Here is a 27,608-nt window from a genome sequence, read left to right on the forward strand (position 1 = left end):
TATATCCGGTCTCCCCAGACCCTGCATTCACTATATCCGGTCTCCCCAGACCCTGCATTCACTATATCTGGTCTCCCACAGTACACAGAACATGGAAATGCAATTATTTTAGTAAATATAAACTGCTAATTATCTTATTCTGACAGGTCTGCAGGAGACCTGCATGGCATCAGCAATCTACTGATCACTGGTGCAATGCTTTCCAGGCTCCTGTAGACAAAAATATAAAATGCCCATTTTTTCATCTGCAAAAAAATTTGCATTTATTATTTTTTTCCAAAAGGTGAACTTATCCTTTAACAAAGTGTATGAAGTGAGGAAAAAGCCTTCCCTGAGCTATCCCTCCTCCTCTGGAGACTACGACAGTGCTAAATCTCTCACAAGTGGGTTCCTGTCCTTACTACTCACTTGCGATAAGAATGCCAAAACAAAGTAGGTTCTCACGTTTCCATCACCCAAGATGGCTTCTGAAGTCTCTTGAGAGTTTTGTGTCCAGTTAGATTAGACTTGACCTCTCGAGGCACTGGACAAAATCATGAAGAGGTTAAAGTGTTACTAAACCCAGGACCCTGCATTCACTATATCTGGTCTCCCCGGACCCTGCATTCACTATATCTGGTCTCTCAGGACCCTGCATTCACTATATCTGGTCTCCCTGGACCCTGCATTCACTATATCTGGTCTCTCAGGACCCTGCATTCACTATATCTGGTCTCTCAGGACCCTGCATTCACTATATCTGGTCTCCCTGGACCCTGCATTCACTATATCTGGTTTCTCAGGACCCTGAATTCACTATATCTGGTCTCTCAGGACCCTGCATTCACTATATCTGGTCTCCCTGGACCCTGCATTCACTATATCTGGTTTCCCAGTACCCTGCATTCACTATATCCTCTCTCCCCGGACCCTGCATTCACTATATCCGCTCTCCCCAGACCCTGCATTCACTATATCTGGTATCCTAGGACCCTGCATTCACTATATCTGGTATCCTAGGACCCTGCATTCACTATATCTGGTATCCTAGGACCCTGCATTCACTATATCTGGTATCCTAGGACCCTGAATTCACTATATCTGGTCTCCCCGGACCCTGCATTCACTATATCTGGTCTCCCCGAACCCTGCATTCACTATATCTGGTCTCTCAGGACCCTGAATTCACTATATCTGGTCTCCCCGGACCCTGCATTCACTATATATGGTCTCCCTGGACCCTGCATTCACTATATCTGGTATCCTAGGACCCTGCATTCACTATATCTGGTCTCTCCGGACCCTGCATTCACTATATCTGGTCTCTACGGACCCTGCATTCACTATATCTGGTCTACCCGGACCCTGCATTCACTATATCTGATCTCTCCGGACCCTGCATTCACTATATCTGGTCTCCCAGTACCCTGCATTCACTATATCCTCTCTCCCCAGACCCTGCATTCACTATATCTGGTATCCCAGGACCCTGCATTCACTATATCTGGTCTCTCAGGACCCTGCATTCACTATATCTGGTCTCCCTGGACCCTGCATTCACTATATCTGGTTTCCCAGTACCCTGCATTCACTATATCCTCTCTCCCCGGACCCTGCATTCACTATATCCGCTCTCCCCAGACCCTGCATTCATTATATCTGGTATCCTAGGACCCTGCATTCACTATATCTGGTATCCTAGGACCCTGCATTCACTATATATGGTCTCCCCGGACCCTGCATTCACTATATCTGGTCTCCCCGAACCCTGCATTCACTATATCTGGTCTCTCAGGACCCTGAATTCACTATATCTGGTCTCCCCGGACCCTGCATTCACTATATATGGTCTCCCTGGACCCTGCATTCACTATATCTGGTATCCTAGGACCCTGCATTCACTATATCTGGTCTCTCCGGACCCTGCATTCACTATATCTGGTCTCTACGGACCCTGCATTCACTATATCTGGTCTACCCGGACCCTGCATTCACTATATCTGATCTCTCCGGACCCTGCATTCACTATATCTGGTCTCCCAGTACCCTGCATTCACTATATCCTCTCTCCCCAGACCCTGCATTCACTATATCTGGTAACCCAGGACCCTGCATTCACTATAGCTGGTCTCTCAGGAGCCTGCATTCACTATATCTGGTCTCCCAGGACCCTGCATTCACTATATCTGGTCTCTTCGGACCCTGCATTCACTATATCTGGTCTCCCCGGACCCTGCATTCACTATATCTGGTCTCTCCGGACCCTGCATTCATTATATCTGGTCTCCCCGGACCCTGCATTCACTATATCTGGTCTCTCAGGACCCTGAATTCACTATATCTGGTCTCCCTGGACCCTGCATTCACTATATCTGGTCTCCCAGTACCCTGCATTCACTATATCCTCTCTCCCCGGACCATGCATTCACTATATCCGCTCTCCCCGGACCCTGCATTCACTATATATGGTCTCCCTGGACCCTGAATTCACTATATCTGGTATCCTAGGACCCTGCATTCACTATATCTGGTCTCTCCGGACCCTGCATTCACTATATCTGGTCTCTACAGACCCTGCATTCACTATATCTGGTCTACCCGGACCCTGCATTCACTATATCTGGTCTCTCCGGACCCTGCATTCATTATATCTGGTCTCCCCGGACCCTGCATTCACTATATCTGGTCTCTTAGTACCCTGCATTCACTATATCCTCTCTCCCCGGACCCTGCATTCACTATATCTGGTATCCCAGGACCCTGCATTCACTATAGCTGGTCTCTCCGGAGCCTGCATTCACTATATCTGGTCTCCCAGGACCCTGCATTCACTATATCTGGTCTCTACGGACCCTGCATTCACTATATCTGGTCTACCCGGACCCTGCATTCACTATATCTGGTCTCTCCGGACCCTGCATTCATTATATCTGGTCTCCCCGGACCCTGCATTCACTATATCTGGTCTCCCAGTACCCTGCATTCACTATATCCTCTCTCCCCGGACCCTGCATTCACTATATCTGGTATCCCAGGACCCTGCATTCACTATAGCTGGTCTCTCCGGAGCCTGCATTCACTATATCTGGTCTCCCAGGACCCTGCATTCACTATATCTGGTCTCTTCGGACCCTGCATTCACTATATCTGGTCTCCCCGGACCCTGCATTCACTATATCTGGTCTCTCCAGACCCTGCATTCATTATATCTGGTCTCCCCGGACCCTGCATTCACTATATCTGGTCTCCCAGGACCCTGCATTCACTATATCTGGTCTCCCCGAATCCTGCATTCACTATATCCGGTCTCCCCAGACCCTGCATTCACTATATCCGGTCTCCCCAGACCCTGCATTCACTATATCTGGTCTCCCACAGTACACAGAACATGGAAATGCAATTATTTTAGTAAATATAAACTGCTAAATATCTTTTCTCATCAGCAGTATAGAGCACTATTGTGAACAAAGGAACACAGCATCTCTAAGTGTGTACTGTAGTAGTATTTAATAAAAAGATAAGCAGTAACTTACATCTTAGAAATTAAAAGCAGGCTCAAGTGGTGAAGAGGTAAAACGTCTTATGCCAGATGTTTGGGGTGACTGTACCAGAGGGAGATAGCCTAGGTCCACCAGCAGATGGTGCTATGTGGGTAGCATAGGTGGTGTGTAGCATCAGAATGGGAAAGAAAGGGGGTTTAATTGACTTTGAACATGACATAGTTGTTGGTGCCAGACAGGCTGGTCTGAGTAATTCAAAAACTGCTGATCTACTGGGATTGTCACGCACAACCATCTCTAGGTTTTACAGAGAAAATGGTCCAAAAAAAAGAAAATATCCAGCGAGTGGCAGTTGAGTGGAGGAAAATGCCTTCCTAATGTCAGAGGTTGGAGGAGAATGGGTATTCAATTTCAGCTGCGCCATTCAGATGGAAGGGTCAGAATTTAACGTAAACAACATGAAAGCATGGATCCATCCTGCCTTGTATCAACGGTTCAGGCTGGTGGTGGTGGTGGTGGTGTCATGGTGTGGGGAGATTTTCTTGGCACTAGCAAGGTGGACCTAATAAATTGGCCGCTGAGTGTATGTCACAATTGTTCTGTTAATGTAAAAATAAGAGTGGCGTTTTGCTAAACCTACAGCATATCATCAGCAAGACCAAACACAACACTTACAATTACGTGTACAGTATCCCCACTTCTGATCCATATTATAATTTTCTGTTGTAGCGCACCATTGGCGTCCTTCAGAGCTGTCATCTCCGGTACAGTCCCAATACCACTTGGATTTATACATAAATGGGAAGACACAGGGCTCACCTTTAGCATTGCCACCTACAGCATACATCACTGTGGAAAAAAGTATAACAGAGTTGACTAGTAAAGGAAAATATTATACAGAAATCCTCTATAAACATCATGGAAGAGTAAAGAGTAATATTGCGAGGAATCCCATGCTAACCATCAGACCTTTTATAGTGTAGAAGAACCATGACTGCTGAGAACTATAGGCTTAGTTGATTGTAACTCAATTACTTATAGAAATGTGAACCCGGCCCAAGTAATATACAAGACAGTTTGCAGCAGAAGGGCAAAGCCACAGCTTTATTACGTTAAAACAGCTCATTTATTGACCAATGTCTTTAATAAACCAACATGGGTCGACATAGACTGAGCACCCAAAATTGTTACATTCATAACATTGGTTAGAAACGTAACTTCACCACAAGGACAGGTGCCCAGCTAAATAACTCTCAAAGGGCTTAAGGCTGAACCCCTTAAAGCCGGTATGGGAAAAAATGCAAATCTCAGGTGTGGATGTTCTTTATTGCTGGACAGGCTGGTTGGTGTCCCACCCAGGGGCGGACTGACAACTCATGGGGCCCCCGGGCAATAGGGGATCATGGGGCCCCTGTGTCCTTGCACAAACTCAATAAAGCCTATGAAAAGGGTACCAGGGGCATCTCATGGGGCCCCCTACTGACCCCGGGCCCTCGGGCAGTGCCCGAGTTTCCAAATGGTCAGTCCATCCCTGGTCCCACCCTTCAAACACTATAGGTTGCCAACTTTTCTCCCCTGACCAGAGACAAACCATTAATCCCAAAGTGGGGCTTTAAAGGTAAACTTCAGAATGAACTATTGTAAAGAGTCCTTTGTAAGAATGTAAGAGTCCTGTGTATTCTTCCATGAATCTTGGTGTGCTTTGTGTATTTCTTCCAGATCTGTGCAGTAATCCAGTGTGAAACTTTCCATCTGTGCAGGAACTTCCTGTAATAAAGACCACTCACTGCTGCTACCCCTTAAAGCCGGTATGGGAAAATAGAGTGCAATGATCTCAGGTGTGGATGTTCTTCATTGCTGGTCAGGCTGGTTGGTGTCCCACCCTTCAAACACTATAGGTTGCCAACTTTTCTCCCCTGACCAGAGACAAACCATTAATCCTGAAGTGGGGCTTTAAAGGGGAACTTCAGGAGAAGGAACTATTGTTTGAATGTAAGTGTCCTGTGTATTCTTCCATGAAACTTGGTGTGCTTTGTGTATTCTTCCCAGATCTGTGCAGTAATCTAGTGTGAAACTTTCCCTCTGTGCAGGAGCTTCCTGTAATAAAGACCACTCACTGCTGCTACTACTTGTGCAGGGTGACAGGAGTTGTCTCTCCTTCAAGTAGTTTTCTACAGGCAGATTGTAATGGGTGTTATCTACCTATCTATCTATCTATCTATCTATCTATCTATCTATCTATCTATCTATCTATCTATCTATCTGTCTATCTATTATCTATCTATCTATCTATCTATCTATCTATCTATCTATCTATCTATCTATTATCTATCTATCTATCTATCTATCTATCTATCTATCTATCTATCTATCTATCTATCTATCTATCTCTATCATTCTATCTATCTATCTATCTATCTATCTATCTATCTATCTATCTATCTATCTATCTATCTATCTATCTATCTATCTTTCTGTTAGTAACACAATTCTCATGTTAGGATGGTTTGAAAATTAATTCAAATTCAAAATTGAATTTGATTTCTGCAATGAATTTGAAATGGAAACATATTGCAATAAATACTGGAAGGTGTCAAAGTTGATGATTCCTACTAGGCTGCTTTATAGAATAGAATAGAAAATAAAAGGATAGAAAAGAATAGAATACAGTAAAACATAATAGATTAGAATAGAATAAAATAGAAATGAATAGTATAGAATAAAAGAGATGTGAATACAAGAGAATATAAAAGAATAGAATAGAATCAAAGGGAGAAATCAGGTATCTACAGTAGCTGCTCATCCCCAGCATAAATGCAAACAGAAATGACCCTGTGGCGGGAGTCACTTTGGGTGGGGGGCCCATGAAACACAGCTCACTTTAGAGAGGTGGGGAGACCCCTGTCTCAGCCCCCCATATTCCTATTATGTGTAAGTCACCCTGTGCCTGTTAGGGGTACAGGGTGATCTGTCCTAAATTTTGGGGTGGAGGTTTGTGGATTATTTAATGCCATGTGGTTGCATCCCAGTGTTCTATTGTGTGTCTTGCTTGGGAGCAAACTATTATGGGATGTATGTGTTTATGTGTATTGGCTTGGTAGGGGGTGTCTTCAGCAGCCCTCTCTCCTGATGGGACTGTCTGCTGGTGTGACTCTTGTTACTAAATGTAGATTGCCTCACCCTGTGTCATTATGCAGGGAGGGGGGGTTGTTCCCTTGAGTGTATATATCTTGTATCTGTGTTAAAATAATGTAGTCTACTTCCTGGTTTACTTCCAAGACTGGTGTCATCTAGTCTTGTTTGGTCGGCTGTGGTGTCTGTGGTCGGTGTTCGGATGGGGAAGCGGTAGTCTAACGGAAGTACCCAAGTGCAGAGTGGGGTCGGTTTCGTTACAGACCCCCTTTGGGACTTTAATGCAGCAGACATTCCATTACACATGTATTCATAAGGAACTTTTTTTACTAATATTTGTTTTCTTATGATAATTATAGAAGGATATGGAGGGTGATTTGACTTTCCCTCTCTGCCGCCAGTATTACGAGATGGGTATGTGATCACTCTTGTTCTCCTGATAGTTTACACTATTGAATGTTGGACCATGCAGTTCCACCTTGAACGCCAGTATTTTTATCACTGCTCTGATCAACATTAACCATTTAACTTTTTTTTAAGTATGGAAATGGAGATTGTACAATTGTTATTGACATCCTTATACATCATTTATTACTAATCTCAAATATGTGTTTATTCAGAGATCCCTCTTGCTCTTATGCCCCCTGAAGATCTAAAAGTGAAATGATCGAAACGTGTCGGAGTTATCTTAGGAATGTTGTATTGTTGTAATCCCACAAAGGGAATATATACCTGAAATAGCTATCAGAGCCAGTGTGTTTTTAAATTGTAATGTATTTTTAATAACAATTCTGTACAATAAAGTATATGAGTAAAAAAAGTTCCTTATGAATACATGAGTGATGGTATGTCCACTGCATCAAAGTCCCAAAGGGGGTAATTTCTGTTTGAAAGAATAGAATACAATATAAATTAATAGAATATAAAATACTAGACTAGAAAAAAAGAATAGAATAAAATAGAAATAATATAGCCGTCTTCCCTAAATTTAAATTTCAATCTTTAGTTATGAATCAAGAATCAGACGACATTTTTGTTTTTCGGATGTATCCGAATTTCCAAATCATAATAGTAATGAATTTCAACAAATCCAAATTAAATTATAACGAAACAAATTATCCTAAATAAAATTTAAAAATTAATTCAAATTCTAAAATGAGTTTGAATTCTAAATTGAATTCGAAATGGAAACATATTCAATAAATAAGTGAAATAAGATGATGATTCCTACTTAGGCTGGAATAGAAAAGAACAGAATAGCAAATAAAAGGATATAATGATATAATAGAATACAGTAAAATAGAATAGAACAGAATAGAATAAAACAGAAGTGAATACAATAGAAGAGAATAAAAGAGAAGTGAATACAATAGAATATAAAAGAATAAAATATAATAGAATAAAATAGAAAGGAATAGAATATAAAATAACAGATTAGAAAATGAAAGAATAGAATAAAATAGAAAGAATATTGCTGACTTACGAATAGAATAAAATAGAAAGAACATAGCTGACTTACAAAATTCAAACCTTAAAATTTGAGTGTCGAATAGAATAGAAAAAAATAGAAAGAATATAGTCATCTTCTGAAATTCAAATTTAATTTTGAAAATCGAATTTTAAATAGAATTTAATAAAATAGAAATAATATATTCGTCTTCCGAAATTTGAATTTCAAATTTCGAATAGAATAGAATAAAATAGAAATAATATAGCCATCTTCCAAAATTTTAATTTCAAATTTAATAGAATAATATAGAAAGAATATAGCCATATTCCGAAATTCTAATTTCAAATAGAATAGAAAAGAAAGAATATAGCCATTTTCTGAAATTCTAATTTCAAGTAGAATAGAATAGAATGAAATGGAAAGAATATAGCTGTCTTCTGAAATTTGAATTTTGAAATTCAAATTTTGAAAAGATTAGAATAGAAAAGAATGTAATAGAAAGAATATAGCCGTCTTCTGAAAGTTCAACTTTCGTATAGAATACAATAAAACAGAAAAAACATAGCCATCTTCTGAAATTTAAATTTCAATTAAAATAGACTAAAATAGAAAGAATATAGCCATCTTCTGAAATTCGAATTTCAAATAGAACAGATTAGAATAGAATGAAATAGAAAGAATATAGCCGTCTTCTGAAATTTGAATTTAGAATTTTGAAATTCAAATTTTTAAAAGATTAGAATAGAATAAAAAAGAAAGACTATAACAATCTTCCAAAATTTGAATTTGGAAATTTGCATTTTGAACAGAATATAATAAAATAGAACAAATAAAATTTAAAGATTTGTATTTTGAATTGATTTGAAAATAACAAATATATGAAATGAATCCAAGTATATGACTAATATGACAAATTTAAGATGAACAAATTCCGAAATCTAACCACTCCAGTGTCATAAATATGATGAAATCAAAATTATTGGACTTAATGAACAAATCTGAAATGAAGGTCAAAGAATGTTTCTGTTGTGCACACCTCTAACTCAAATAGGTATTTCTGGTTTTATCTGCATGAAATAATGGGAATATGGTGTTTGCAGTTTACAGACTGGAAGTCAGAGTATGTCCTGTTCGGAATGTAAGTGGTACAACCACCTAAATCTGTCTTGGTAGTAGCCTCTTCCAATCTCTGTATAGCACAGTGGGAGAGGGAGAGGCAGTACAAGGAACCAATCAGTTGTGTTTCAGTGCCCATATGGTAACAAGGAACATGCTGATAGGAGAAGAGAGGAGAGTGAAAAAGAGATGATCTCATCGGTTCGCTACTTCTCCTTTCATTGTCCAGTCACAAGAGGGAAAATAAGCGGAGGGGAAGGGAACAACATCTGTAAGTCTTTCATAACTGTAGCAGAGGCAAATCAGTTTATCTAGACCAGGGGTAGGCAACCTGAGAGCCGCAGGAGTACAAGTTCCATCATGCCTCTGTAAGTCATAGCTGTAACTGTCAGTTTTGTAATCTTTGCAATGCCTCATGGGAAATGTAGTTCCACAACAGCTAGAGATCTAATGGTGGCAAGCATCTACCTATCCCTTAAGCTGACCATACATGGATTGAACTTGAGCCAGCTCAGCAGATACCAGACAAATTTCGATCCATTTATGGGCAGGCTGGTTGCAGTGTTGTATTTAGGTTTTGTGCTGCCCTAGGCAACACAAAAATCAGTGACCCCCCCTGCAGAGAGAGCCTTCCACTACCACAGCCCCGCATATGCTAGACACCAGCCGCCACGGCAAGACAGAAAAAGACGTTCGCCTTCACAGCTCCGCACATCCCCCGGGAACAAGAGTCGGGCTGTGCATACACCATCATGAAACCCACAGCCTCTCTCAGAACCCACCAGGTCCCCATGCCGCGTGTGTCCCTTCTTCTGTTCCTTCTACCGAGGGGCAGTGCTGCCCCCCTGAAAAATGCCGCCCTAGGCAAATGCCTTGTTTGCCTTGTGGTAAATACACCCCTGGCTTGTTGTACAGAAGTCAATCAGCCTGTTCGAAAATTTCCACAAATCGGCACCGCCGGCTATAGCCAGCAGTGCAGAGCTGTGTATTCTGATGGTGGGGAAGCCTACTCAACTCATAGAGTGTGTGGATGGGGAGATTGAGACATTTTGTTTCGTTCAACCCACTGGTTGAACAAAAAAATTGACTCATTTGCCTTAAACAGAGATAGGTATAGAGCAGGGGCGGACTGAACATTCGGGCACTCGGGCACTGCCCGAGGGCCCGGGGTCAGTAGGGGGCCCTATTAGATGCCCCTGGTACCTTTCATAGGCTTTTTTGGGTGTGCTTTGAGTGTGGGTGAGGACACAGGGGCCCCATGATCCCCTATTGCCTGGGGGCCCAATGAGATACCCCTGGTACCTTTCATAGGCTTTTTTCATAGGCTTTTTTGGGTGTGGTTTGAGTGCGGGTGAGGACACATGGGCCCCATGACCCCCTATTTCCTGGGAGCCCAATGAGATACCCCTGGTACCTTTCATAGGCTTTTTTCATAGTCTTTTTTGGGTGTGGTTTGAGTGTGGGTGAGGACACAGGGGCCCCATGATCCCCTAATGCCTGGGGGCCCCATGAGATGCCCTTGGTACCTTTCATAGGCTTTTTTCATAGGCTTTTTTGGGTGTGGTTTGAGTGTGGGTGAGGACACGGGGCCCCATGCTCTCCTATTGCCCGGGGGCCCCATGAGTTGTCAGTCCGCCCCTGGTATAGAGCTTTGCTAAACCCATAGCATATCATTAGCAAGGCCAATGACATCACTTACCATCACATGTACAGTATCCCCACTTCCTATCATTATCATAATCCGATGTTGTAGAGCACCAGACACGCCCTATAGAGCTTCCAGCACTGGTACAGTCCGAATACCACTTGGAATTATACTTAAATGGGAAGACACAGGGCTCACCGTTAGCATTTCCACCTACAGCATGGATCACTGGAGAAAGAGAAAATATAACAGAGTTACCTAGCAAGGGAAAATAATATACAGACATTCTTCTCTATAAACATAATAGATACAAAAAATTATCAAGAAAGAGTAAAAAGAGTAATAATACAAAGAATCCTATATAAATCATCGGACCTTTTATCCAACAGAAACCAGAAACCAGCTCTCAAATCTTCTTGCTGCACTGAAAATACAGAATCTAGCACTCGCTGAGGTGCCACCCTTGATAGATAGGGGAATCTTGATACTAGCAGAAAAAAACTAAACAGGACGCACTCTCTTTGTGCATTACTGCAATAATAAGAAATGTATTATAAAACTACAAATGCATATTCACAAACCAAAGAGGTCATAAAAACAGAGACAAGGGGTCAAGGTTGCCAGTCATGGGCAGCAGAGGTCCTCGGGTAAAAGTGCTAACGCGTTTCGGGAGTAGAACTCCCTTCCTCTATTGCTCTGAGGCAGGGAGGTTGACTCCCGAAATGCGTTAGCACTTTTACCCGAGGACCTCTGCTGCCCATGACTGGCCCATGACTGGTAACATTGACTCCTTGTCTCTGTTTTTATGACCTTTTTGGTTTGTGAGTATGCATTTGTAATTTTAGAATACATTTCTTATTATTACGGTAATTTTTTTTTTTAATCAGACCTTTTATAATGTAGAAGAACCACGACTGCTGAGAACTGTAGGCTTAGTTGACCATACCCGATTACATATGGAAATCGGAACCCTGCCCAAGTAATACACATAGCAATTTGCATTGAACCCTGCCCAAGTAATACACATAATTTGCATCGAAAGGGCAAAGCCACAGCTTTATTTGGTTAAAACAGATTATATATTGATCAGCATCTTTAATAAACCAAAATATACTGACATACAGTAGACTGTGAACACCCGAAATTGTTATATTCATAACATTGGTTAGAAACTTGTCCTCACCACAAGGACAATTGTCCAGCTAAACAGCTCTCAGAGGGCTTTAGGCTGAAACCCCTTAAAGCTGGTATGGAAAAAATGCCAACAGAGTGCCATGATCTCGGGTGTGGATGTTCTCCATTGCTGGTCAGGATGCAAGGAGTCAGTGTCCGACCTCTCACACACTTTAGGGTACAGGGCTGGGAAAAGGGGTGGGTGGGAGGGGCGGCTGCCCTGGGCACAATGGTTTACTGTAGGGATGAGGGTGCCTGGTAATGGGGGGGCATGCTTTCTGGTGTATGGATGGACATGATGCCTTGTGTATGGGGAGACATGCTGCCTGGTGTACAGGGAGTCATACTGTCTGGTTAATGCGGGGGTCATGCTGCTTGGTTAATGGAGGGATATGTTGCCTGGTGTATGCTGGGGGACATGCTGCTTGACTAATGGGGGGATATGTTGACTGGGGTATGGGGGAATGAAGCCTCGGGCATTGGGGGAAATGCAGCCTGGTGTATGGGGGTATACAGTCTGGTACATGGGGGGGAGGAACAGAGCCTGGTATATAGGGGTATACAGTCTGGTATATGAGGGGCATAGAGTCTGGCATATGGGGGTACACAACCTGGTGTATGGGGGGGTGGCATAAAGCCTGGTATATGGAAGTATACAGTCTGGTATATGGAGGAGGGTGGGAAGGGCGACTGCCCTGGGCGCAATGGTTTACTGTAGGGATGGGGGTGCCTGGTAATGGGGGGGTATGCTGTCTGGTGTATGGGAGGACATGCTGCCTTGTGCATGGGGGGACATGCTGCCTGGTGTACGGGGAGCCATGCTGTCTGGTTAATGCAGGGTCATGCTGCTTGGTTAATAGAGGGATATGTTGCCTGGTGTATGCGGGGGGACATGCTGCTTGGTTAATAAGGGGATATGTTGACTGGGGTATGGGGGCCTGAAGCCTAGGTCATCAGGGGAAATGCTGCCTGGTGTATGGGGGGCATGCAGCCTGGTGTATGGGGGTATACAGTCTGATATATGGGGGGGGGAACAGAGCCTGGTATATAGGGGTATACAGTCTGGTATATGGGGGGGGGCATAATGCCTGGTATATGGAAGTATACAGTGTGGTATATGGGGGGGGGGGGCAAAATACACCTTTGCCTATGTAGACAAAAATCCTTGCACCAGCCCTGCATGCATGGCATATCAAAGAACAGGGCTTACAATAGAGGATCAAGGGAGTTAGAGAAGATACAGTACAGAGCAGAGAAGCTGTCCTGAGGAGGAAGCAGGGAATAAAAACTGGCACATCCCTTATTAAAAAGCAGCGCACAGTAAACACAAGTAATGTTAGGCACACAGTTAACCCTTTGATTGCCCCTAGATATTAACCCCTTCCCAGCCAGTGTCATTAATACAGTGTCAGTGTATATTGTTAGCACTGATCACTGTATTAGTGTCACTGAAAATGTCAGTGGCAGTTAGATCCCACAAAGTGTCAGTAAGTGTCAGATTGCTCATCGCACTATCACAGTCCCATTATAAGTCACTGATCAACGCCATTACTAATATAAAAAAAAATACTATTACAAATTCCAGTATGTATACCATAGTTTGTAGACTAGATTTTTACATATTTTTTATTGCATATGTGTTATAGCAGAAAGTAAAAAATATTGTTTTTTTTCAAAATTTTTGATTTTTTTCTAGTGACACTACTACTTGTGGGGGGGGGGGGGGTGATGAAGATTTTTTTTTGTTTACACTGATTGCATTTACACCCATAAAGGCTGTAAAAGCAATAATTTCTCCTCCCTGACTGCATTCTTGCAGCCATTGAGAAATACTGTGTGAGCTGTGATTGGTCACAGCTTGTCACATGGTACAAGGCTGTTGTGAATAGCCTTGTACCATGTGATCTCTGTGATCATTCACAGATTTCACACTTAGTAAGCAATGATGTCAGAAGTGAGATCTTGCTTACACCTATTCATGTGATCACTGATTGGCCAATCAGTGATCACATGATCGGGACCTCACACAAAAGTCCTGTGCAGCGATTGGTGTTCTGCTGTGTCCTCCGGAAACACCGGGCACTGGATCGCGGTGCAGCACGCTCCCAGGGAGCGAGGAAAATGGCGGGTGCCGTTTATGAACGGCAACCTGCCCCTGCACTGCCAGCGGCTGGCCATTTATATACATGGGCCAGACGGGAAGTGGTTAAACAGAGCCACAGATAATATAAGCGTTAGGGGCCTATATATCACAACTGTTTGGATAAGTATGGAACTTTGCTAAACCCACAGCATTTCATTAGCAAGACCCAACGCAACACTTACAATTAGGTGAACAGTATCCCCATTTGCCATCCTTAGCATAATCCGCTGTTGTAGAGCACCAAAGACGCCCATCAGAGGTTCCATCACCGGTACAGTCCGTATACCACTTGGAGTTATACATAAATGGGAAGACACAGGGCTGACTGTTAGTGTTTCCCTCTACAGCATAGATCTCTGTGGAAAAAAAAGTACAGCACGGTTACCTAGCAAGAGAAAAGAATAGACAGAAGTCCTTCTCTATAACATAATGGATACACAAATGTGTCAAGGAAGAATGAAATAGCAAAAAAACAACACTCTGCACTACCAATTAATGTGCGAAAAAAAGACTAGATATGTTACTGCTAACACATTGTCATGTGTTTCCACATCTACAAAAATGAAATATAAATGAAAAAAGCCCAACAAATAATTTTAAATGAACAATCAATGTATCACTTACATCAATTTCTTTCAAAGTGCCAACCTAAATCAAAATATTTAACCTTCAAACCGTGTCCTTGTAATTATTTCAAATGTCCATCTACCAAAGGTGACTAAGTGAAATTTTCACATGTCCAGACAGTATATCTCCCAATTATGTGCAGAAAAATTGAAAATTACTTTTTATTGATTTTCAAGGCTAATGGAGTACTAACTGACTTTTAAATGCCAACATTACTTTTGATGTGTGGTAATTCACAATGCTACTGTAGCACTACCCCCTCAGGAGTCGCTGAAGATTTGGGTCCCCCTATAGGCCTGCACAAAACGGCAACACACATTTCTAATTCAGACTTGCACCCAGGAGACAGTAACCAGTTCTTGAGCTTGTTTTTGGATTTTATTAAGGGATTGCAACTTGGATGGGGTAAAGGGTGTATGGGACACCCAAGGATAACGGCAACAGGGGACAATCTTCCTGAACTGTTGTACAAATCTCTTTTAATAGCAAAGAACAGATCCATCTTCTTATAGAGCTAGGCAGCATCTCCTGTTGTACCACCACAGACCCTAGATATTCCTTATCAGGCTGTTCTGGGTGAATCCCTGGGCAGGGGACCCAGTACCTGTCACTGTAGGAGAAGTCAATTCAGGGTAGCAGCTAAACCAGTTTCCCACCAGAGTGCTCCTTCCCCTTACTGGCTCAAAGTGTGCAGATCAACTCACTCAGTCCTTCACTTATGAGCGGATGGGTTGGTGGCTGCTACCAGGCCTTCTAGCTGTGCCGCTCCTTCCCTGCTGCATAGGTGGTCTTCGCTCTGGGGGAGCAATGAAGTCCAAAGCTTTCCTCCTTCCAAGTTTCCCTGTCTGTAGGTGAGCCCCTTCCCATCTGGGCTCCCTCCCAGGCTCCTACTCTCCAGCCTCATTATCCATCTTCCACCCGAACTCTCCCCTGCTACTGAGCAGGGTCACACACGCTTAAGCCTCCTGTTGAGGGTTGGACAGGATCCCTATGAGAGTGCAGACTAGCCACTCCTCCGTTTCGCCCACTGCTTCTAGAACTTTGGAGGAAGTTCTAATGCAGGGGGATGTCTCAGAGAGCTGGTCTACAGAGCCTCTCAGCCCTGACCACATTTTGACCTCGATCTGACTGTTACACCTGAGCTGCTACTCAGCCTTTATCTAAAGAATCAAATCTAGGTCCCCCTAACTAACTAGGAGGGTACTACACTACACTGAAAAATAGGTAGTCAGTCATTGCATTCAATATAAATTAAAGAAACTGGCTATGGGTTTACATCTCTTGCAGATGAACTATACTAAAGAACAGTGCATGTGTTTGCAGACCTAGAGAAAAGTCTTTTTGTAATCTTTTAAGCTGATACAATCCAATAGATTTCTCATGACAGCCAATAGAACACTAATAAGCAAGATTTTCTTTTCAATGCTTAGTTTTCAACCAGGTAGTTTTCTGTTTGAGTAACAAAGGAAGAAACTTTCAACAATCTAGGCAATGCTAATGACTCTATACCAGGGTTTCTCAACCTTTTTACCTTGGAGGAACCCTTGATGAAAAGGTTGAAAAGCCATGCTCTACACACATAAGCTGAAAATGTAGAATACCCGAAGAACCTTGCAAAGAAAAAATATCATGAAATTAGTAAGTTAAGAGGACAAGGCAGACAGGTCACTTTAGAGTTAAAAAGACTGGTGAAGTAGTAGACAGTTTCTGCCTCCTTGGATCAGTTGTTAACAAAAAAGGATCCAGGCAGCCAGGAAAACCACACACACTACCACGTGGAAGAGCAAGGATGAAAAGATCTTCCCTTCCACAGTACTGATATGTCAATAGATACAGAACAGAAATGTTGGGGCTATGATATTTTCTATCACTCTCTAAGGATGTGAAAGCTGGACAATAATGAAGAAAGATAGGAAAAGATAGGATCTAATGCTGGCAAGCATATACCTATCACTTAAACAGAGCCACAAATAATATAAGTTTAAGGGGCCTATACATCACAACTGTTCAATTAATGTAAAGTATGGAGCTTTGCTAAACCCACAGCATATCATCAGCAAGACCAAACACAACACTTACTTGAACAGTATCCTCTCTTCTGATCCCTATCATAATCTTCTGTTGTAGAGCACCAGAGACGCCCATCAGAGCTGTCTTCACTGGTACAGTCCGAATACCAATTGGACTTATACTTAAATGGGAAGACACAGGGCTGACCATTAGCGTTTCCACCTACAGCATAGATCGCTGTGGAAAAAAAAAGTATAACAGAGTTACCTAGCAAAGGAAAATAATATACAAAAGTAATTTGCTATAGATATGAATACAAAAATGTATCAAGAAGTAAAAATATTAATACTGTGAGTGTTCCATATTACCCAGCAGACCTTTTATAGTGTAGAAGAACCATGACTGCTGGGAATTATATACTTAGTTGACCGTAACTTCAATACATATAGAAATTTTAACCCTGCCCAAGTAATACACAAGACAATTTGCATTGGAAGCACAAAGCCACAGCTTTATTATTGTAGCCTTGTCTTCAGAACTGGCAGTTCATCATGGACCTGACTGTCAGTTTTCCATTTACAGTGCTGCCCTTGTTCACATCAGGTAAGAGGATTCTGTGTTTGATCAGTGACAGACAGTTTACAAGCACAGCTTCAGGAGAAGCTGCTATTATAGGGGAACCAGTGTTAAGCCCTCCCTCCATCCACTAGGGGATGTACTGAGGACATGGACTGCTACAGACTCTGGGAAGAAGTGTGGAGGAGTGTGGGAGATGTTGCTTCCACAGTTTGAGTTGGCTTCAGACCCTAAAAGGAAAATACTTCAAATCCCAGAGACACTGGTTTGGAGAGTGAGTAGAAGTTGTCTTGTATTTTCCTGGGCTGAGAAGAGGAAGAGGGGATGACTTGTGGAGGAACTGGGGCTGTGAGCTGACTGGTGCACCTAAGGGTGAGAGAGACACAGTGGCAGCTATTTGAGCAACAAGTGGTGGTTGCCTTGAAATCAGAAAAGAAAGTATCAGAGGAAGCTGAGTCGGATATCGTACCGCTCCCTTCTGGAAAAAGATGCTACATTTGCGTGAAAGTTGAACACTTCAGAGTTCAATTCCCAATGTGAAGAACTCCTCTTAATGCAGCAGAAGTCTTGGAAGCACTGCAGAAGCTGCTACCCAGGAAGCTAGCAGAAAACTTCAGAGAACCCTAGTGAGGGAGCCAACTGGACACCCACCTACTACAGCTAGCTTCAAAAGAAGCAAGTAAACAACAGTGGAGACCCAAAGCCTCAGTAAGCATCTCCACTGTTTCTGAAAGACTTTCCAACTTAATCCACTTGACCTCAGGTGTTTCACCCAGAGAGAACAATGCACTCAATCTCCTAAAACCCAGTGAAGGCATTCTTCTTTTGTGCTATTTCAAGTAGACGGTATCTACACAAAGGCCCTCCTTGATTTGGGTGCTCAGGTATAGAAGTACTCGTATAGCCACTTCTATGACAAACATCTAAAATACCTCCCCTTACGGACGCTAGAAGATCTGGAGAATTGGGAGAAGTTCACTTATTATGAGTATCTGCTGGTCATGTTGGCTTTTGACCCTACAGTGATCAGCACCCTAGTCATCATGTGTCCTCGGTCCCTGAAGCCACCAGGAGCTCCATAATAGTGAGGAGAAATACTGATCTTGCCAAGAGATTTCTTACTCACCTTGTCTCAGAAAGCAACCTAGCAACAGACCATGTACACCCCATGCTATGGCATGTGCATCATCTTTCATTTGGTGCAAAAACAGAAAGCCCCAGTGGAAGGAATGGGAAAGCTGTGGATCCTGGAAAAAAGGTGAGAAGATAATGCAGCCAGGAGAAGTGGCATGCCTGCAAGCTTCAGTCAAGTGGAGTTGGGATCAACCAGGGCCCTTTGTTGTCCTTGAAGTTGATCCACAGGGAAAGGATGCTGGGGGAGAACCAATCCATGAAGTGGTGTCAACCAGGGCCATACAGCAAAACCATGGATGAGTTCCTGTCAGTGTTAGTAATGTTACTGCTTTTCCAGAGAAGTTACGAGCCCAATAGGGCAAGTGAATCCAGCTACACCAGTTTCACCATCTGATTTGGTTAGGGAGAATAAGAAGAGATCCCAATAGAGAAGTTTTACCCTAAAAATGCTCCAATTTTACCTGAGTGGATGAAGAAGGCCAAAGCTCAACAAGAAGATGGTGAGAGGTATTCTCCAAGAATGATTTCGATGTTGGATCTGCAAAGAGAGCCCAGCACCAACTACAGCTTCAGAAAGACAAGCCTTTTAGGGAAAGATCTCAACAGGTTCCACTGTGCATCTGGGAAGATCTCTGAGATCATTTGGCAGACTTGAAGGGACATGAATCATCTCCAAGTCACAGAATCCCAATGCCTTGCCCATTTTGGTGGTTTGGAAGACAAATTCCTCAGGATGTGCATTGACAACAGAATCCTCAATAGGAGGACTATTCCTGACCAATACATCACATCATGGATAGAAGACAACTTTCAGTGCCTGTTGTGGGTGAAGTGGTTCAGCATGTTGGATCTAAGAAGTGGATATCAAAAGTACTCCAAAATCAAGAGAAGATACAAAAGTGTCAAAGCTTGACTGTCATTGTTAATACATGTATTTGAGGGTAGGACGAAACGTCCTCTGCAGCAAAAATCGTACAACTACAGTGTGTATAAAAAAAAGAGAAAGAAAAGAACAGTAGAAGAAAAGAGGGAAAAGTAGTAGAAAATAGGAAGGAAGGAGAAAATGGAAGGGGAGAGGGGTAGTGAGGATATGACTGACCCTACTGGGCAATCCCATGTGTACCCAGATGAACAAGACACCGAACAAATGTCTCTACCAATGGGATTATGATTCTAAGAGATGTCAGGGATGCCAAATTTTATTAAATTTGGATAAGGTATTGTGAAGTTAAGCCAGGGATTCAGTGATTTTTACAAGATTCCCCAAGAACTGTCAGGAGCTCCAGCGAACTTCTGGTAATTGATGGAGCAGACAGTTGGAGACATGTATCTGATAGAGGTACTGGTGTACTTGGATGACATCAATGTCTTTGGAAGAATCCTTGAAGAACTTAAAGAGTGCTTTAAAAAGGACTTGAATAGACTTCTTGATGAGAGGGTTGAAGCTTTCCCTTGACAAGTGTCAGTATTACCAGTCTTTTGTCAGTTATCTCAGACACATCTCTGCACAAGGAGTGGCTACTGACCCCATGAAGTTGGAAGTTGTCACCTCCTGACCAAGAGCAAGAAATGTGACCAAACTGTGTTCATTTCTGGGATTCTGCTCCTACTATTGGCAATTCATAGATGGGTTTGCCAAAATAGCCAGACCCCTCAAAAGTTTGCTGAGGAGTGACAGTAAAGAAAATGGCTCTGAATTGCTGAGACTGGCTAGTCTAGCCAAAGGGGATCACATAACTGGACCAGAGTGAATAGATGAGAAAAATAATCTTCTTTTACAGGGTAGTTAGAATAGTATTTAGAAGGATGGGAGCAGGTTTAAGCTTTGTTAGTAATAGCCTGAATTTCTACTTTAAATAATACATTGTTATAGTAGTCATCAGGCTAAAATGAGGGATAGCTGAGGAGGAAAGATGGACAGAAGGATTTGGATTGAAAATGGAGACAGATTTTTCAAATGAGGGTCATCTGGGAGCCTTGCCCTAACGCAGCCCACATCCTCTAAACTACATCATATTTTAATATGCACATTGCAAAATTTAAAATAGTGACTGTTTTTGATAACTGGAAATGTTTCAAAGAAATTTGCAGTTTGTCTTAAAGAAAATTATACTCAACTAAACTCCAGCACTGTGGTGTCCCGGAGCTTCCCACCTGGCTGTTGACATCTACGGGCAGCTGGCTTCTGGGTCTTGATTGCCGGCCTCTGTCATTGGGTGGAGATAACATCACTCCCATGCATGTTCGGGAATTCAGTCAGATTCAGCATTTCCAAATGTGTACAGTGAGCTTCACATACGAGGCTTACTGTACAGGGGAGGACAGGCAGGTAAGTAACTTCAATGTAGAAGAGACAAAGTATGTCTCTTTTGCATTAAAATTCCTGCCTCCATTTTTATTTTTGGCCTAAAGTTCCACTTTATGAAAGAAATTTCAATTCAGAAAGTTGTCTACAAAACTCCACTTGGTAACAGCTATACCATTAAAAAAAGGACGCCTTTTGGGAAAGAAGGACGAGTCAGACATTTAGTTTTTCTGGTGTTGTGGGACCAGGAACAAGAAAGAAATGGACCAGAAAGAAGAATGTTTCTGACACTATTGATTAATTGTTTGTATGCCCATACCAGAAGGAGATCAGGGCCTGGGGATATGATCATCTACAGAAATTCTGGGATACTTACTTATTGATATGATTACCCTTTAATCGGGCAATACAAGGACATTTGAGGTGTCAGAACAATTGAGAACACCATTAAATTTCTCAAAGGAGAAATATACAATGTGAAGTTATATTTACAAACATTTTATGTTCTGGGATATTTAAAGGAGAAGTACAGCCAAAGCTCTTTTGGCTATGCTTCTCATATGGATCACAGGATGCAGTTCTCTCTGCACTCCTGTGACCCATTTTCAGCTGACAGTGGACTGAAGTCCGCTGTCGGCTGACATCACTCAGCCAGTCTAGACTGGGGAAAGATCCTGACTTTAAAGTCGGGATCCAACCCAGAGTCTGGAGCAGCACTTGGCTCAGCCTCTCAGCAATACGCTGAGACCCTGAGCCAGCCACTCCCTCCCCCTCCACAGACCCAGGAGTGTATTTACCACAAGGCAAACAAGGTATTTGCCTAGGGCGGCATTTTTCAGGGGGCAGCAACATTTTTCAGGGGGGCAGCACTACCGCCCCGAAAGAAGGGATGGAAGAAGGGACACACGCAGCATGGGGGACCAGGTGGGATCTGAGAGAGGCAGTGGGCTGCTTGATGGTGTATGCAGAGCCTGACACTTGTTCCAGGGAATGTCCGGAGCTGTGAAGGTGAGTGTCTTATCTCTTCCCAGGGTGGGAGGTTGCCAGTGTATGGGGGGCGGTGGTAGTGAAAGGCTCTCTTGGGTGGGGGCCTGGGGAGTTGTTGGTCAATATCAGGCTCTCTTCATGGGGGAGGGAGGTGCTGGTCGGTGTCAGGGTCTCTCCGTGGGGGGGGAGCCAATAATTGTGTTGCCTAGGGCAGCACGAAACCTAAATGCACCACAGACCAGTGAGGGGCTAAGCAGAGAGCGGTGACTGACAGTGACAGTTACCGCTCTCTGCTCAGAGCAGCTGTGAGAACTCAGTGATCAGTGGTCATGTTCTCACACTTAGAGCCGGCGGGGGACCGATGCTGCATCCACTTAGGTAAGTATGATTTAAAAAGAAATCCCACACTTCTCTTTTACAGAAACTAATGGTAGCAAACAAATTCCTATCTCTTAAATTGGACCACAGATAATATGGGGCATGTGCATCAAAATTGTTCTGTTAATGTAAAGATAAGTTTGCGAAACCCACAGAATATCATCAGCAAAGACCAAACACAACACTTACGTTTACGTTTACAGTATCCCCACTTGCCATCCCTGGCATAATCTGCTGTTGTAGGGCACCAAGGACGCCCATCAGAGCGTCCATCTCTGGTACAGTCCGAATACCAATTGGAGTTAAAGTTAAATGGGAAGACACAAGGCAAACCATCACTGTTTCCACCTTCAGTAAATATCACTGTGGAAAAAAAGTATAACAGCGTTACCTAGCAAGGGAAAATAATATACAGAAGTCCTTCTCTATAAATATAATAGATACAAAAATATATCAAGGAAGATTAAAAAGTACAAGAATGTGAGGAATCCCATATCATCAGACCTTTTATCAGCATAGAAGAATCACGACTGCTAAGAACGATGGGCTTAGTTTACAATAACCCAATCATATAAAAATATAAACCATTCCCAGGTAACACGCAAGAGCATGTTCATTCAAAGGGCAGATCCACAGTTACAACAGCATATTTGTTAGCCAACAATTTTAAGGAAACATTATTAATTATCCTCTGGATCATCTGTGGGTATAGAATTATAACTTTTTTCTTTTTTTTTTTAATGATTGAACTGGATGGACTTTTGTCTTTTTTCAGCCAGACTAACTATGTAATTGACATAGACTGTGAGTACCTACAATTGTTATATTCACAACATTGGTTAAAAATATGTCGTCACCTCAAGGACAGGTGTCTAACTAGCCAACTTTCAGAGAACTAAACAACAGAACCACTTGACGCACGCAATACGTATATAAACAACGCGGTTTTTAAGTGGTTTATTATTATTATACAGGATTTATATAGCGCCAACAGTTTGCGCAGTGCTTTACATTATAAGGGAGACAGTACAATTACAATACATTTCAGTACAGAAGGAATAGGAGGGCGCTGCCCGTGGAGCTTACAGTCTAAAGGGTTTACCGGGGTTATGGCTGAAGAAACCGTTTTGTTCAGCAGATGACTGGCTTTCACATGAAATCACTGGATCGCTCTCCGTAGTGACGAAAGGGGATTCCCCCATTTCGGGGGAAACACGGGACTTGAATTCAAAGTAAAACTACTGAAAAAATGAAAGGAAGAACTTCCTGCGCTAGGAATGGGGCTCTATTATACAAGCTGCTGACACAAACTGTCAGGAACCATCGCGACACATGGGTCTACACATGCGTAGGTGTCTGCCGAGACGTATAGGTGGCAGGGCACTAGGACCTAGGCGCACCCGTCGTCTGGACAGTACTAGGCAGGCACTGGGACCCAGGCTACGCCTGTCAGGTGCAGGGCGGGCTATTTAAACTAGCCCTGCACAGACACGTGTTGCCGAATGGTCTTTGTATCCTGTTACCTGTGTGTGAGTACTTCTGATCTGGATTGTTTTGACCTTGTTGCCTTCTCCCGTCCTGACCCCTTGGCTTGCCTGACTCTGCTCCTGGATGTTCCCGTTTAGATCTGACCTCCTGGTAGTGACCCGACTATCCTTTGCCTACCGTTTTGTACCTTACCGATCCGCTAGTTACCGACCCGGCCTGCATGACTCTGATTTAGCTCATCCATCCACCCACCCTGCAGGGATCACTAGACTCCCTTACATCAGACTCCTAGCTCTCTGGAGCCCCTGTCAGACTCCTCTACCCCTGTTGGAGATACCTGGTAGTTGCGACCTGGTACCGGAGTGCTCCAAGTCCATCCCCACCATCAGGGGCCCTGGTGAACAAGTGCTCCGGTGCTTAGACTCCGCACTCTGGGGAGGCTCTACCGGGGGACTGATAGAGGTGCTGTCAGGCGGTCCGTTACACAAACCTCTTACCAAAAATGAGTGAATTTTTATATTTATGTGTAGACTACTGAAAAAGTCCCCCTGACACACACCTTCCAAAAGAGTAGAGCCCCTAAAATATCAGGGCCCATTGTCAGTAGATAAGTAGCTATCCTGTAGTCCCATCCAAAAGACCTCGTCCTGGTTGGGTCTGTCACACTACGGTTTGAATCATTTGCATGCATCCTGGTTGACACAAGTGCCTGACCTATGGGAGGATTGGGAAAAAATTTGTGAATACCCTTAATCACAGCTTGTTTCCACTAGAAATAGGCTAATACAGTTTTGGCTACTTCACTGTAATTATCTTACACTCGACAGGCTGCAAAAAACTTCTCCTCATTGTCCGCCATGTTGTTCGGAAGACTTACCTATGCATATAATTTGGTTATGCCCTCAATCTCCAAAGCTAGGGGGGTGATGTATTGGACTGTATCTTTAAATTAACTAACTTATGGATTCCAGTTCAGGTAGAGGTTTGCATCCTAACTTTAGTGGAGGCCTTGACCCACACTACGGCTGTTAGGACATTACTTGGTATCTTGTTGTTTTATGCTTGAAAAGCGATAGTGATGAAGTGGAAATCTGCTGTAGCCCTCACTTTCCCTTACTGAAAATCTCTTATCATTTCTTTGATCCCTCTCTATAAAGTTACATATCAGTCCATAAATTGTCCCAAGAAGTTTCATAACGTCTGGGACCTTTGGATTGAATCAGACACAACTGCTCCATGAGCTGCTTTTCCTATTTATTTTCATGGTACGATTGTACCTGATTTGACACTTGTGATCTTTGCCTCATTACTAAACTGTATGTTAGGCTGAGTGGGGATCCCCCTCCTACATTGTTGTGTAGGACTGAATTGTCCCTGTGCTTATCTTCTCGTCGGCACCTTGTTACCTCTGAGAAAGTTTCCCGCTCCTTGCAAGTGGTTATCTCAGGTTAATAATTGTCTTTATATTTATTGTTTTATATCTTTATTGTATGCACCTTGAACCGGGTATGTCCCAAGGCTTTGCTTTGTATTATCAAGTTTAAAAAAAAAAATTAAAGTTGGGAGCTATGCTCAAACATGTGCTTCTACTATGGAGGCTCTCAAAATTTATAGAGTTAGAGCTGCAGATTACTAGGGTGCCCTGAAGAGGCTCTGCAGTTTACACATGTATTTGCAAATGTGTGCAAACTAAACCCCTGTTTTTAACATGAACTGTTAGGACAATGGTAAATTGAGCTGGGAATTTTTCTTTTTTGTTGTTTGGCACACTTTACCCTTCCATGTGCTCCTTGCTGCAAAGGCCACCTATAGACTGGGGTAGTTACCGTTTGTTTGTACTATGCCCACACACAGCTCACATCTTTTAACCACTTCCTGTCCGGCCCATGTATATAAACGGCCATACAGGAGCATTGCAGGAGTGGGTGGCCGTTTATAAACATCCTCCCTGCCTGTGCGCGCTCCCTGGGAGCGTGCGGCACCGTGATCTGGTTCCCGCTGTGTCCGGAGGAACACCGATCACTGTACGGGACCTCTGTGTGAAGTCCCGATCATCTGATCACCGATTGGCCAATCAGTGATCACATGAATAGTAGTAAGCAAGATGTCACTTCCTGGCATCATTGCTTACTACTAGTAAAATATGTGAATGATCACAGAGGTCACATGGTACAAGACTATTCACAACAGCCTTTTACCATGTGACAAGCTGTGACCAATCACAGCTCACACAATATTTCTCAATGGCTGCAAGAATGCAGCCAGAGAGAAGGAGAAATTATTATATAGGCAAAAAGGTGCAGCGCTAATAAAAGTATCAACATTCATTCAGTATATGGAATAGAAAACAAGAAAAAAGGCATAAAGTCATAAAATCGATCATAAAAGTTTGATGTTCAATCCAGTGTCCATGAACATGCAAAAGGGGTACGGTGTGTCAGTACTACCCGGTCTCCTCTGCAGATCAGGGCGAGTGATCCAAATATGAGCAGGGAATATATTAATTAAATGCGCACTCACCAGAAGTGCGTCAAAAAAACGCATGTAAGCAGTATCCTCTCTTCAGATGCATCTAGGTTCTCCACACTCTCTGGTGAAGCCGCGTTCCCTAGTTCTCATTGGTCATCCCTCCTGGTCAGGTTCCTGGTCAGGTTCCTAAGGGGGGGGGCTACAGCATCAGGACATCTTACCCCTTTTTGCGGTCAGTACTTTCATTTCATTTTATCCTGTGCAATTTTTGAATAAAGTGTTTATGCAGTATCACGCTATGTGATCTCCCTTATTGGGCTCTTCATGAGCACCACCTCTTCACAGCACCAAGGTTAAGGAGGGACTCCAGAGATGTATGAGTGCCTTATGTACCATGGAACCTGACCAGGAGGGATGACCAATGAGAACTAGGGAACGCGGCTTCACCAGAGAGTGTGGAGAACCTAGATGCATCTGAAGAGAGGATACTGCTTACATGCGTTTTTTTGACGCACTTCTGGTGAGTGCGCATTTAATTAATATATTCCCTGCTCATATTTGGATCACTCGCCCTGATCTGCAGAGGAGACCGGGTAGTACTGACACACCATACCCCTTTTGCATGTTCATGGACACTGGATTGAACATCGAACTTTTATGATCGATTTTATGACTATGCCTTTTTTCTTGTTTTCTATTCCATATACTGAATGAATGTTGATACTTTTATTAGCGCTGCACCGTTTTGCCTATATATTATCTTGGAACGTTATGTTGGTTGCCTTTTTGGTGTTCTAGCAGCTTTTTTATTTGATTATATCTTTACCACAGTAAGCGCTCGCTACACTTCTTGTCTCAAGGAGAAATTATTGCTTTTACAGCCTTTATGGGTGTAAAAGCAGTCAGTGTAAAAAAAGAAAAAAAATCTTTATCACCCCCCACAAGTAGTATAGTGTCACTATGGTGACACTGTACTGCTGGGGTGACAGTATGTTAAAAAAAAAAACATAACTAATAATATAAAAAAATAAAATAAAAATGTCAAAACATTTTTGAAAAATTATAATTTTTTGGTTATAAACTAATTTGGGTTATTATTTTTTTACTAAAAAGATAGCTGAATACATTTTGGCCACGATTTATGGAGAAAGATTATTTATTTTGCAAAATTTTATAAGAAAAACATTTTTTTTTCAAAATGTTTGGACTTTTTCATTAATATAGCAAAAAAAATAAAAATCCCAGTGGTGAATAAATAAATACCACCAAAATAAAGTTGTATCTGTCTAAAAAAAATGCTAAAAAATTAATATGGGTACAGTGTTGCATGACCGCACAATTGTCATTCAAAGTGTGATAGCGCTGAAAGCTGAAAATTGACCTGGGCAGGAAGGGGGTGAATGTGTCCGGACTTGAAGTGGTTAAACACCTTAGTTACACAATGAAAAAAATAAGTTTTTTTGGTTTTTTGATAACTGGAAATGATTCAAATAAAT

The 27,608-nt window shown here is 42.6% G+C and overlaps 1 protein-coding gene across 1 annotated transcript in view; it reads right to left on the reverse strand.

Moving 5' to 3' along the window:
• The window catches only part of LOC149458577 (uncharacterized), a 62,331-nt gene that overhangs the window by 17,952 nt on the left and 16,771 nt on the right, over window positions 1-27,608 (reverse strand). The window contains exons 4-8 of the mRNA XM_089682058.1: window positions 22,345-22,518; window positions 16,845-17,012; window positions 14,321-14,494; window positions 10,877-11,050; window positions 4,155-4,328 (exon numbers count right to left, since the gene is read on the reverse strand). Coding sequence (XP_089538184.1) covers window positions 4,155-4,328; window positions 10,877-11,050; window positions 14,321-14,494; window positions 16,845-17,012; window positions 22,345-22,518 — 864 coding nt within the window. The remainder of the gene's footprint in view (window positions 1-4,154; window positions 4,329-10,876; window positions 11,051-14,320; window positions 14,495-16,844; window positions 17,013-22,344; window positions 22,519-27,608) is intronic.

Source organism: Staurois parvus, unplaced genomic scaffold (assembly GCF_062004578.1).
Source record: "Staurois parvus isolate SC_StPar_1 unplaced genomic scaffold, SC_StPar_1.0 ptg000283l, whole genome shotgun sequence".
In the NCBI taxonomy this organism is placed as follows: Eukaryota; Metazoa; Chordata; class Amphibia; order Anura; family Ranidae; genus Staurois; species Staurois parvus.